Source organism: Lutra lutra, chromosome 1, assembly GCF_902655055.1.
Source record: "Lutra lutra chromosome 1, mLutLut1.2, whole genome shotgun sequence".
In the NCBI taxonomy this organism is placed as follows: Eukaryota; Metazoa; Chordata; class Mammalia; order Carnivora; family Mustelidae; genus Lutra; species Lutra lutra.
In genome coordinates this window covers 154,880,368-154,893,712 of record NC_062278.1, presented here as the reverse complement: position 1 = coordinate 154,893,712, position 13,345 = coordinate 154,880,368, and the positions used below count along the sequence as shown (strand labels likewise).

The 13,345-nt window shown below is 44.4% G+C and overlaps 1 protein-coding gene across 3 annotated transcripts in view; it reads right to left on the bottom strand.

Moving 5' to 3' along the window:
* Positions 1 to 1,492: 1,492 nt before the first annotated feature.
* SCN10A (sodium voltage-gated channel alpha subunit 10) overlaps positions 1,493 to 13,345 on the bottom strand; it is a 97,929-nt gene continuing 86,076 nt past the window's right edge. For all 3 annotated transcript variants that reach the window (XM_047705157.1, XM_047705243.1, XM_047705325.1), the window contains 4 exons: positions 12,802 to 12,939; positions 10,387 to 10,491; positions 5,434 to 5,704; positions 1,493 to 2,706 (listed from right to left, as the gene is read on the bottom strand). In XM_047705157.1, the coding sequence (XP_047561113.1) occupies positions 1,493 to 2,706; positions 5,434 to 5,704; positions 10,387 to 10,491; positions 12,802 to 12,939 (1,728 nt within the window). The remainder of the gene's footprint in view (positions 2,707 to 5,433; positions 5,705 to 10,386; positions 10,492 to 12,801; positions 12,940 to 13,345) is intronic.

Sequence of the window (13,345 nt, the reverse complement as noted above, 5' to 3'; positions counted from 1 at the left end):
AAATCTGTACCAATGAGGCATGTATGGTGGACTAGTCTCTAGGCTTTGTAATTATATAAATGGGAGCTCTTATGAAGTGACCAAATGTCAGTCAAATTGACCTGATCCTTGTCATTGTGGCAGGAAATGTCCCAAAGGCTAATACAAGATCATGGCTGTCATTATGATCCTTTATATCCTACGTTGTCACAAAACTCTTTGCTCTCCTTCATCTTAAGACCCACCAAATTCTTTGGCCTGAATATTCTTTTCTGACAGCAAATTCTCCACCTGCTGCATAAATCCAAGTAATCATATGGGGTAATCATTAGTTTCCATTATCTCTTGTGCTTAGAGTGTGCTTGTCATATAATAGGTACTTAATAACATTTGTAGGATATATTTAAGAAAATAGTGACCATACCTTTTATCTTTCAGACCATCTTTTTCAAAATGTCCCTTTTCTTTTGATTATACTAATTATGGAATCGTGGCCCAAGGGGAATGTGAAAACCTTCCTTATTAAGGTCTGACTATGAGATGTGAAACAGGTTCTGGAATGTATCCAAAGCTACCACTTTAGCTACACAAAAGAAAAGTCTGGCCATTATAACTTCAGGAGAGAGTGTTTTCCTTATCTAAATTGGTGCAAAGCACCACTGAGTTTTACAAAAAGAAATGCAAGGGCCATAGAGAGTGTCCACTTTGTCTCCCACCTCCCACCACTTTTACAAGTGGGGAAACAGGTTCAGAGGGGAAAGAATGTGGTTCAGGTAGCATGGTGTTGGTGGAATACTTAGGATTAGAACAAACTTTCAGGACAGTGCTCCTTCCTGCTCCACCCAGATTCAAGCTCAAACTGCAAAATAATAATAGGAACACTGAAAATGAAGAAGTGATTTATGACACATGTCAGTATTACATTAGATTTTAAAATGGTGCTTTAAGATGTAATATTGGTCTTGATATACCTTTAAAAATATTAATTTTAATGGATATCTCAAAGGCCTTTCATGACATAGACCACAGGTATTACCTTGGGCAGGAGCAATTGTCTGGCAGCTGTCAACATGCAGTCATGCAAAATCCTAAATAACATTGTCATTCTCAGTGTGGTGTTTCACAGAGGAATAACCTGGACCTTCAGTAACATCCTTGCCATATATCTTCGGTAGTTCTGGTCCTGAGAAGTTTATCACAGTAAATGTAAGCTCTGGGCACAATTAAAATAAAAGGACCAGGGAACATTTTCTGGAAAGTAAGAGAATACATCATCTGATACTGAAATTCAAAAGGATTGTCACAGTAGAGATGTTCTTGGCTTCTGACTCCTGTTGGTTTTGAGGGCTTCTCCAAAGGTGGGCACCAAATGCATTCTCTGCCCAGTTCTGACACTGTGACTGGTGGCATGCATTGGTGAGGTGGTAACTGAATGCCACCTTTAGTGGGAAAGAGTTATCACAGAGCAGAAGGTCACACCAGAACTGGTTAAGTCCATGCTGCACTGTCCTCACTAGGGCTCAGGGGCAGTTACTTTCTTACTGGTAGCTTCCTCTTCATTCTGCATTGAGCTAGATGTGCTCATGTTGACTCGATCACTAAGGCCTCTAGTGACACTATCATATGATGGTGGGAAAGATGTGGTAGATGCAGTTTCAGATTTGTCTGGGAGTGTGCAATTTTCATTTGCCATGAATACAACAAAGGCTTCATCTGGGGGAGACATAACCTCCTCTTCAGCCCTTGGCACACCTCGGGGGTTGGAGATTGTCATGGAGCGGTGTAACACATAGCTCCGATAGGCCTTTTGAATGACAGTAGCTGAAATGTCTTCCTGCTTCCATCGGAGGGTGGTTGCTATTGGTTCATAGGATGTTTTTGAAACATTAGTTGCCATAAACTTCTCTTCAATATTTGCCTTCAGAGAATCCAACTCCCCAGATTCTCCCAGAACATTCTTAGTGAAGGCAAAAAGAATGTCCAAACAGTGAATCTTATCTCCAGGGACCAAGGGTAGGTCCATCTGGATTAATATATTCTGATTGGGTTTTGGGATTCGCAGGGGGCCTGAAAGAGTGTCTGCAAAGTCTGAGAGGGCAGAAAAGGTAATAAATTGAGTGGCCTCTGGGTCGAACTTCTCCCAGGTCTCATAGAACATGTCAAAATCATCCTCACTCAAAGGTTCACTGCTTTCCTGCGTGGCCACATTGAAGTTCTCCAGAATCACTGCAATGTACATGTTGACCACAATGAGGAAGGAGATGATGATGTATGTGGTAAAGAAGAGGATGCCCACAGCTGGGTTCCCACAGTTGCCCCGGGAGCCATTGCTGTTGGGCAGATTGGGGTCACAGTAAGGGGGTCCTGTGTTGAGGATAGGGCTGAGGAGGCCATCCCAGCCAGCTGATGTGGTGATCTGGAAGAGGCACAGCATGCTGTTGGCGAAGGTCTGGAAGTTGAACATGTCATCGATACCAGCCTCCCAACTTACATGGGGGAAGCTGGCCATGCCGAAGATGGAGTAGATGAACATGACAAGGAAGAGCAGCAGCCCTATGTTAAAGAGGGCAGGCAGGGACATCATAAGGGCAAAGAGCAGTGTGCGGATTCCCTTGGCTGCTCGTATCAGCCTGAGGATGCGACCAATTCGGGCCAAGCGGATGACTCGAAAGAGTGTTGGGGAGAAGTAATTTTCAAGTGACGTAAGAATTGCAGAAAATACCAGGCCTTTAGAAGAGAGGGAAATGATCTAATCAGTAGTTGCAAGCTTGAGCCCTGACAAAGCTGGCTGCAATCATACTCTCCAATCTCTGCTCTGTATGGATCCCCATGTGAGCATCTATATTCAAGGACTCTGGGCCTTCTGAGCCTTGCATGGTGGCTGGCATAAAGTGGGGGCTCAGTATGTGCTCATTGCATAAGTTTTTTCTCTCTCAAATAAGTCCCATGCTTCCCACCATATTCTTATCTTTCTTTCCCTCCACCCAGAATGTTTTCTTCTCAGTCTATGGTCAAAGCCCTGCCTTCTGCAGCCTAGTTTAATTGGAGGTGACTACACCATATTCTGCATGTATACAGCCCTTGTCTGCTTCTGTCTATGACACAGGCCCTACTCTTCCCTGAGAACTCAGCCTTGGGACATGACTTTTCCCCCATCTTTTCCTGGTCCTGTGCTCTGCAAAGGCCAGCATCCCCTGTGATTCATCTCCTCATCTCCTACTGTGAAGATTGACTCAGTTCCTGGCACATGGTCCTGTGAATAATTGTACAGAGCTTGCTGTTAATTATAAGGGGGTCTGAAGAGTTGGGCAACTTGCTGACAGCTAAAGTTGACTGGCTTTGAATGGCCAGCTGTCTGCATAATGGCTTTTATTTGTTTCTTTCATCTCCAGCTGTGTTTGAACTCTATGTTAGGGCCTGGAGATGGGCTTGTTTAGGGTCAGTTATGGTCCTCCCAACCCCCAACTATGAACAAAGTTGGAAAGATGAAGAATGTATATGTCTCTCTATATGATATCTAACTTGAAGATTTGTTAAGCTTGATCTTGGGGCTGTGGATCCCTATAAGGACCACGAAAGATTAGGTGAAGTTAGGTCAGACAGGATGCAAAACCTCTCAGGACAAATGGTGAGGAGCGTGGTGGCAAACTCTCTCTCCTTGCCAGAGTTCCCTTGACCCTCTTCCCCTACTTGCCTTTCATCATATGAATATGGATGGTCATAGTATTGTGTTGGAAAGAGGAAGGAAATGGGAAGAGATTTGGGAAGTAATTATAATATTGTATTATTAAAAACTTTATGAAAGCCCCTCTCTTAAAGCATATTTAATTAGGATGTATATGTCTATATAATCTATTAAGATTCTGCCAGCCAATGAGTCTACATAATACCTTAAGGGAGTATGAGTCTTCATACTTGTAATAAATTGTTACTCAATACGTGTCTTGCTAGTGGGAAGGGAGAAAGGGAGAGAGGGAGGGCAGAAGGATTAAGAGATGGGTTCTTTCACTTGTTTTCCAGCGGTCTCTATGACTGATTTCTAACCAGTGGATTGTGTTGCTGTGTAGGTCATTGGAACTGGTAGTTAAGGTGTCCCCATCATAGAATGGAGTACTCTGAGTGTATTTTATTTCTATAGTGTTGATATGGAAGTCACATAAGCAGGCTCTTTTCTCTATTATAAAGTCAAAATGATCTTTAGAGTTTCTCAGTTTGGAAAGCAAACACACAAAACAAACCTCCCACAAAAAACAGCAGTAACAGGAAAACAAAACAAAACAGAAAACAAAATTAAATGTAAACTTCCCAAACAAACAGTCCAAGGCTGTATTTCAGCACCAGGGAGGGGAGATTGATTAAGTTCTGCCAAGTTGTATTTAGATGCTGTTAGCTCTTGATGGTAAATCAATGGAAAATTAAATCTATAGCTATGTTTTGACATGAAAAGTAAGCAGGTCATGATATAATAGGTCAGGATATATTTATAATGCCAAGTAAATCCGGTGCACTGGGATTAGGCCTTTGTAGGGCCAGACTTTGCCTAAACCACAAGAGGGCTAAGGACATTCTTTTGGTTGTTGGTAGAAGGCAGCTAATTCATTAGAAGAACATTAGCTAGGTCTAAATTCAGCTCTCTCCTTTACAAACTATATGACCTTACATAACTTTCTTAATCTGTAAGGCTCAATTTTAAAATGTATAAAATGAGGATAATGACATTCCTTCAGAGAGCGGTTGTGAAGACCCAAGGAACCCAGTCTGGTCCTCAGAAGTCAGCAAGCTCTCAATTGTGGTGGCTCCATTCCCCACTTTAGCATCTGACTTTATGAGTTTTCTCTGAATGCCCATTGGCCCCCCAAATACTGGGTCTATTCAACACCCAGACTAGGCTCTAAGAGCACTGACCTCTTGGCATTGATTCTTTGACTTGTCTAACACTCACATTCCCTAAGTAGATAGTTATATAAAGATTTAATTGCAGATTCTTGACTTAAGAATCTCCTTTGAATACTCTTAGTTTTTGCTCACTCTTCTGGCAACCATCTCCTTTTCCAGAAAGCATTTAACGACTCACCTCAAATCATACCACCCATTCTCCTCTTTGAAGACCATCAAGATAAGGTCCACTGGAAATTCCATCATATATCATCTGGAGGAGTGATTGTCCCTATCAGCCCCAAAGTTCAGGCAATGGGCTATGCACACAGTAGGTGCCTAAAAACACTTTGTGACAGCATGGAGAAGGCCAATGGAAACTCTCCATTTCACAGAGAGGATAGGGACATTTTAAATCTGCTGCTCTTGGAAAGCAGCAAATACTGGGCTCCTCTAACATATAATGTATATTGAAAAAGTTTGTTGGTTGTCCTCTTGGTTTTGAAAAAAAAAAAAAAAAACAATCCAAACAACCCCAAGCAGAGTTTGGGTTTCCCCACCACCTGTAAGCCCACTTACTCCCAATGGAGAGGACCACGACAATGAAGTCAAACACATTCCAGCCATTGGTGAAGTAGTAATGCCGCAAGGCAAACATCTTCATGACACACTCGCCCGTGAAGACAGCCACAAAGAACTGATTGATTTTGTTAAGGATTTTTGTCTTTTCTTCACTCTGCTCATCAGTCTCCACCATCATGGTGATCATGTTGAGGCAGATGAGGACCATGATGACAATGTCGAAAGCTTGTCTGGTCACAATGTCAAAGACAAAGCCCTGGTACTTGTTCTGGGAAAACAAGAGATGGTCCATCAGGGCCTTCCTGGCCAATATACAAGGGGCATCTGGAGAGGCTGCATTCTCCATAGAAGGCTTTCTGAAGCCTGTCTCTTATCTTCCTCACACCACATCCAAACAGAAGCCAAGTCCTGTCCTTGCGCCTTCCAAAATCTTATTCTTAGTTGATTCTACTTCAATGCTTCAATTCAAGTCCTCATTGCCTTTCCCACCCCCTTGAAGTCACCAGGCACTTTTTCCTCATTGGTGGACCATTTGCAAGCTCTTCCCATCCCATCACTTGGCTATCTAAATTCCAATAGTCTTGAGTATCTATTTTTCTTAAGCCCCACTCCTTCCAGGGAGCTCTCCCTAATTTCCTAATCACATCGCACTACATTGCCCATTTCCTCTCTCCCACAGCCTTTGGTCAGACTTGAGTTCTAGCATTTCGTGTGTGTTTCTCTTCTTCTCTACTAGAGAGTGGGATCTTTGAGGATGGGACCATGTCTTATTTAACATTGTGTTCCCATAGTTCCTACATAGCATGAGTTCAAGAACTGCAAACCAAGTGGCTGCTCATTCTCCCCTACCCTAGGTATTCTAGGGCAGGAGGGTAGGCCTGGAGTCCTTCTTGTTTCCCACTATAACTTTTAGACCTTTGCTCCTCCTGCATCTTGCAAAACCCTTCCTCCTTTGAAGCTTGTGTCATCTAGGTGGCTTACCTTCACCTCTTCTTCATTGCTGCCACTTACCAACCTCCTGATCCTCTGGCTTCATTACTGAGGAATGAGGCTTTTAGCCAGACTTTAACCAGACTCTTGGTTACTTACTCTTGGTTCCTTAGGTAAATCTCTAATGACCTAGCTCTTCCTAGTTTAAAGAAAAAAAAAAATCTTCCTGACCCTTACATCTCCCTCCAGCTACCACCTTACTTTCTCCCTACTACTCCCCCCACTTTCACAGCCGAATTCTTGAAGGCATTTTGTGTAATCACTGTTCCCACTCATTCCTCAATTCACCCCCCACATGGCTTTTGTCCACATTCTGTTACTGAGATGGTTCTAGTTAAGATCACCAATGACCTCCAGAATGTAAGTACAAGGATACCTGTTTGGCATTGCTTGCCACACCTGCCACCTTGAAACTCTCCTTTCTTAGTCTCCAGCATGCCATACTTCCTTGGTTCTTTTCTTGTCTTTCTATCTATTCTTTTTTTAAAAAAATATTTTATTTATTCATTGGACAGAGAGAGGTCACAAGTAGGCAGAGAAGCAGGCAGAGAGAGAGGATGAAGCAGGCTCCCTGCTGAGCAGAGAGCCCAATGTGGGGCTTGATCCCAGGACCCTGGGATCATGACCTGAGCCGAAGGCAGAGGTTTTAACCCACTGAGCCACCCAGGTGCCCCTCTATCTATTCTTTTTCGAGTCTTCTTTATGCAACCCTTAGATGTTGGAGCACCTCAAGGCTCAGTCCTAGGCACCCTTTGCTCTTCATTCCATTCTTTCTCTCTTAGGAATCTCTCCAACCTGTGAATTGGTATCTGTGTGATTTTTGCTAATTTTATTTCTATGTCACAGGACTATAGTCTCTTTGAGGGGAGGAATTTTGTATGTGTTACTCACTGCTCTATCCTCAGTGTCTGCAGAGTACCTGGCATGCAATGGATGTTCAATAAATAGATGAATGAACGGATGACAGAATGGACAGCTCTGAATTACCCACACCTCATATAAAATTAGAAGACCACTCTATTGTATACAACAGGCACTTACTGAATGTATACTATGTGCTGGGCTCTGCATGAGTGGAGGCAGAGAGGACCCTGTCATGTGTCTCATCAGGGAGCTCACAGGAGCTGCAAAGCAGACATGGGCAGAAGGGCTGAGACAGAGGCTGGGTCTTGCTTTATTCTTCCTGGTGAGGAGAGGTTGTTACACTGTGGGGTTAGAGCAAAGAATCAGACACAGGTAGGCCTGGATCTGGGGATAACTGATGGCCCATGTCTTTTCCGGAGTAGGAGGGGGATTGAAGAGCCACTAGTAACTTCAATTTCATCACTGAAAATGGTGAAAAAATAAAGCCCTTTCATGACCACACAACTTCTAATTAAACAGAGCAGGTGACAACATTACTAAGTTGCGGGCATTGAGATTATCCTGGATATTTGGATGCTGGGGAATGGAGCAGCTTGCTGGCTGCTCTTGGCTTAACCTGTGAGCAGGGTTCACTCCTTTGCAACTCTCAGTGCTCTCAGAGATGTTGAAGTGGGTGACTGATAATGTGAGCCTATTATTTTCCTATATAGTGAAGTACGTGAAACCTGATTTTAGTAATTTCTATAGCACGGAATGTTATAGAATAAAACTTCCCAGTCTTGTGGAAGCTGTAGTCTTTGCTATGGATGAAGCATACAATTTAGAACTTGAGCTTTGCCAGTGGTGAGGTGGAGTGAGTGTGTGTGTGTGTGTGTGTGTGTGTGTGCACGCGCGTGTATGTGTGTGTATCCCAAGTTGGCCTTGCTGTGAAATGGCACCCATGCTCCTGTGGGGCAGAACTCTTGTGTCAGTGCTCTGTTTATCTGACCAGCTCAACCTGTTGGGGCTGCTAAGGGAAGAAGGTGAGTATTCCAGTACCAATAATCTAGTGAAAAGAGAGCTGGATCTGGGAGGGTGAATCTTAGGTAGAAGTGGGAATTTCTCTTTTTGCTGGTGTTTCTTTCTCGGCTCTGGACTTTGAGGAAGGCAGATGATCAGGCTTATCTGACAGGGTGGTGGGTGCCAAGATGTGGCCTGCCATATGGTTGCTGTCTAGGAGCAAGGATGGGCCGAGACTTGTGGGCCCTGGAGAGCAGCCATATGCAGTTGCTGCTTGGGCCCCTGATCTGCTAGTTTTTTCTTTGGGACCCCTAAGACTTCAAAGTCTTGTTTAAATGTTCCAGCCTTGCCTTGGCTATGATAGGGGAACAAAGGGAAAAAAGTGTTGGCTATGCTTCGAACAGAGTATTAAGGAGAGAGCCACGTTCCTCCACTAAAGCTAGGACAGTAGTGATAGTTAATTAGTAATATACCCCCTTCCCATCCAAAGGGATGATGACTCTCAGAAACACAGTTAGGCTGTGAGGTCTCACTTCCCTTATCCGTGTGGTGGGCCTCTCCCATTGTCAACCTTGGAGGGTCTTGGTTATGGCTTGATTAGGAGAAATGGTGACTGTCATGATTTTGCCATGGATGTCCATAGCACAGATTCCTTAGTGTCTGGTTCAAGTGTAGATTCAGCATCAGTCCAGCCACCAGGGAAGGCCAGCAGGGACTCATCTGCTTGTTTCTCTGTAAGTCACAGGATCTTTCTCCCCTGAATTGATGCTGATTGGCTGGGCTCAGCCACTTACCTACATCTTTTCATTCTGAGCCTGTTCCTGCTCATTGGACTGGCTGACTGAGGGGTACTCCCTGAGACTTAAGCTATCTTGATTTGATAGGGATTTGGAAGGAAACCTCTGCCCCTACAGAGGTCTGAACATCCTATCACCCTTCATTATAACACTTCTTATTGGAACTGAGCATACCAATACATTCATGACCACTGTTTCCAAGTAAAGTATATCCAAAGGTCATAGAATTTCCCCCCGCCCTGCAAATGTTTTCAAGACTATGTGCTCATGAAGTTTTTAGCAATTTATATAAATCCCATACCTTGACTTAGAAATCTTAATGCCTTGGCCAACAGAATATGTCTCCCTAATTCTAGGGAGAGGTCCTCTCCTTTGTTGTAGGTCTTTAGGCTTTGCCCTGGTAGTGGTGGTTGGGGGGGTGCCAATGGCATAGTGTCCTAGACACACCTGTAGTTCTCTTCACAGACACTGCATCTTATCCACAGAAAGGTTATGTAAGTGAACAAGATGTCAATTCCATTCTGATGGCTCAGAAACTCTTGGAAGAGGTTTCACTGAACATTCCCTACATAATAATACTCCCACTGACGAACCTGTTTATCTACTCTCAGCAGAGGCTAACTAGAGGTTTGACATTTTCCGTCTTCTAGTGGAGGACTGAGAAGTACTTAGGTGATAATATGTATGGTTTGGGTGTTGTGTTTCATGGGGTAATAGAGGGCATGTCTCTTAAGGTTTTTGTGAATAAAGAAATCAAAGTGGAGTATAGCTCTAAGTTTTGGTCAATCTTTAAACACAAGGATGGGATAACTTTTGGCTCCTATTGACCATGACCATGACCATGACTGGGGCCAGGATCCTACGGGCTTGGGTTTTTGGCCATTTCCTATCTATGTACTGTAGGCATGGGGTGGGATGTAGGGTAAGGCTGGAGATTCATTGCCACCTAGATCATGAAGCATAACCACAAAAACACTTCATCTCAGGGCTCTTACCATCTTTAGTATCATTTAGCCTAACCTGCTCCCAATCTTGTGATTGAACCCTAAACTGGTTGGGGAACTCAGTACTTCCTTAAATAGATGTATTTGGAGTATCTGTGGGAGATATACTCTCTCCAGAAGACCAGAGTTCCTTCTTTAACACTTCTCATTCCTTGGGCCAGGGAACTCTCATTACATCATCCCCAAATTCAACCTAGTTTTCCCCCTTCACAGAGAGCACTGGCCAACCCTTACCCACCCACCATAGGCATAAGCTATTGGTTGGACTTCCAGACACATTCTTCTCTGGAGCTCACCAGGGGCCGTGGGATGGGCTTCTGGGGCTTCTTGGAGCCCAGCTTCTTCATGGCATTGTAGTACTTCTTTTGTTCCTCTGTCATGAAGATGTCCTGGCCCCCTAAGTACAGGAGAGGATAACAAACACCACTGTTACTAAAGTTACAGGAACTCCCAGGGATACCAAAATCAGAGCATGCTGGAGAAGAACAACATCTCCACATTCTTCCTTCTCTGCAGAAAGACAATGTCAAGGCCCGAATCAAGCAGTGACCTGCCTAGGTGCCACAATTGGTGACAGAGTGGGTGGGACAGAGCCCCAGCTCTGTCTCCCTGCCTGAGTCTCTGGAACAAAACCTGTTTGTTTCTCTTCCATAAGAACCCAGAGGGGATGCTTGATAAGAGGGTGGGAAGAATTTGGAGGTAGAACCTAAGGAGAAAATAAATATTGTTTAAAATCTGAGCCTTGCATCCAGCCTGACAATATTAGTCAAATCTACTGGGCTTCTGGAATCTTAGTTCCTGCCTCGGACAAGATCTTCTCTCAGGGCCTTCTGCAGCAAAGACCTTGAGATCCAGCCCCTTAACTCCTTCCTGGAGAGGAGGAGCTAAGGACAGTTACTGCCTTATCCAAGGGTCCTTGGAGAACTCTTTATTGGTTCTCTTGAGTCCCACCATTTGCACTGACTTCTGCTTTACAGTGCCAAAATTTTCACCATCAAAAATGCCTTCCTCTCTTAGTTTTGGGTTTTCTTTGAGGACCCTCTAGACCTCCTGCATTCAATCCCTCAAATTCCTGGACTAATTTGAATTCTTCCCATTTCCGTACCATGTTTGTGTAAAGTAGTTCACGGCAAATGCTTGGGAAATAGGTTGAGATCTCTGGGATTTGAAGATATTTTAGAAAATCTATGGATACAGAGAGCCTTCAGGGAGAGACCTCTCAGTGGGGCAGGGGCAGAGGATTGGGAGCACTGGGTGGAGCACTGAAAATTCTGGGCAAGGAGTCAGCATATATAGCCCCCACCCCCAACTTCATCACTGGTTTATCTCATTCTATTACCTAACATGACCCTGTCAAGGTCTCACTTAGTTTCCTCACCTATAAAATGGAAGAATGGATTGTTTGAATGGTCTCAAAGCCCTCAAGGGTGCTGATGACATTGATCAGCACTTCATAGTTGTCTTGCTGAGCCCCTCTGGGGTGGAGAAGGGCTGCCCACTTCTTATGCCCAGAACTCTGGCAAGGACTTCCTACAGGTGGGAAGGCTATGCCATTAGACTTTCATTCTAAAATATAATAGTACAGTAGCTCAGTCCTAAACTAGGTACTTCTTCTTCTTCTTTTTTTTTTTTTTTTTTTGAGATTTGATTTATTTATCTGAGAGAGAGAGAGAAAACAAGTGAGCAAGAGAGGATGAGCATGGGGGGAGGGGCAGAGGGAGAAGGAGAAGACTCTCCACTGAGTGGGGAGCCCAAACCGGTGGCTTGATCCCAGGACCTTAGGATCATGACCTGAGAAAAAAGGCAGACACTTAACCTACCTTCTTGTACAGGCTTTTACTTTCCCCTCACCAGAATCTTATGAGCAGGTATTATTAACTCTACTGAATAGATAAGAAAGCTGAGGCTCAGAGAATTTTCAGTAATTGCCAGGATCAGCCATCTAGCGAGTGGTTGAACTGGGAATGCAAGCCCAGGTTTGTATGATGCCAAAACTAATGCTGGGCTCTTGGTGCTATACTATGTGACTTATCCATAGGACCATGTTTTTTCCTCTTGATCTCAGCTTACTTTGGTCTAACGTGGTGCTTTATCTACCTCAAGGGAATGGAGGGTGTTAAATGAAAGGGTAAATAGAGGGTAACAAGAAAGCATCTTACACTTTTAATGCCCTAACATTTTAATGTAAATATAAGAGGTTATGTGGGATTCAGTTCCTATTCATCAGAGTCAGCATCCATGGAGGCAAGGGTCTTCCTCCCCATCCCAAGGAGGATTGGGATTCTGCCAACACTGAATCTCTGGCCCTTGCGGAGGCCTCCTGACTTAGTGCTTCTGGAGGTCAGAGCTCCAGACAGAGGCAACAGGTTCTGGAGCCCTTTCTTTACCTGTTGATGTTTCCCAAGGGTTACCTAGGGCACACTCAGCATACCAGGTTCCAAATGGGAAGACCCGGGCACTCTGGGAAAGAGGAAGGGGACCCGGACAGAAGTGGGGATGTTGTTGACACAGAGAAATGCAGCTCTTCCAGCAGCAACCCCAGGACACCAGGCAGGGGTGAGTGCTACAATCGGGGTGCAAACATGGATGTTGGTGTAAAAGGCCAAAACTGGGCTTCTGGTCAGACATGAAGGCTAGGGAGTGTTGGCTTTAGTCATGAAGTCAGGTGACAGGGAGGGAAAGATTCATGGAAACACCCGAGCCCCACTTATCTTTTTTTTCTGTTGATTGAAGTTGTCAATTATGACCCCAACAAACAGATTGAGTGTGAAGAAGCCACCAAAAATGATGAAGATGACGAAGTACAAGTACATGTACACATTGTCCTCCCACTTAGGCTGCAAGTTCACCTGTGAACAGACAAGGGGAGGCATGGGGAGCAGGTGGGTATGTTTGTGTTCATCCCTGAGACAAGGACCTGGGTGTGGGTGGGTGGTTTATTTGAGAGTCAGGAACCAGGACTGAGGGATGGGGAGGGTAAACAGGAGAAAAGCCAAATGAGGTGTTGTTAAGCAGGCCATCACTAGAGGGCAACTGGTGCTCTATCCTGTTGGGGTTCTCCAGTGAACTGAGTAGAATGAACCTCAGAATTGTACCTCTAAGGGACTGGGAAGCTGGAGCATTTATCTGCAGATTCCCCAAACTTATCTGTGAAGATTGCCCCTGTGGACATTCAATCCCTTACCCTTGGGGGAGGGACTCTGAGGCATTGAAGAAAGTCAAGTCTCAGAGAATTAGAAGCACGGCTCGGGAGTG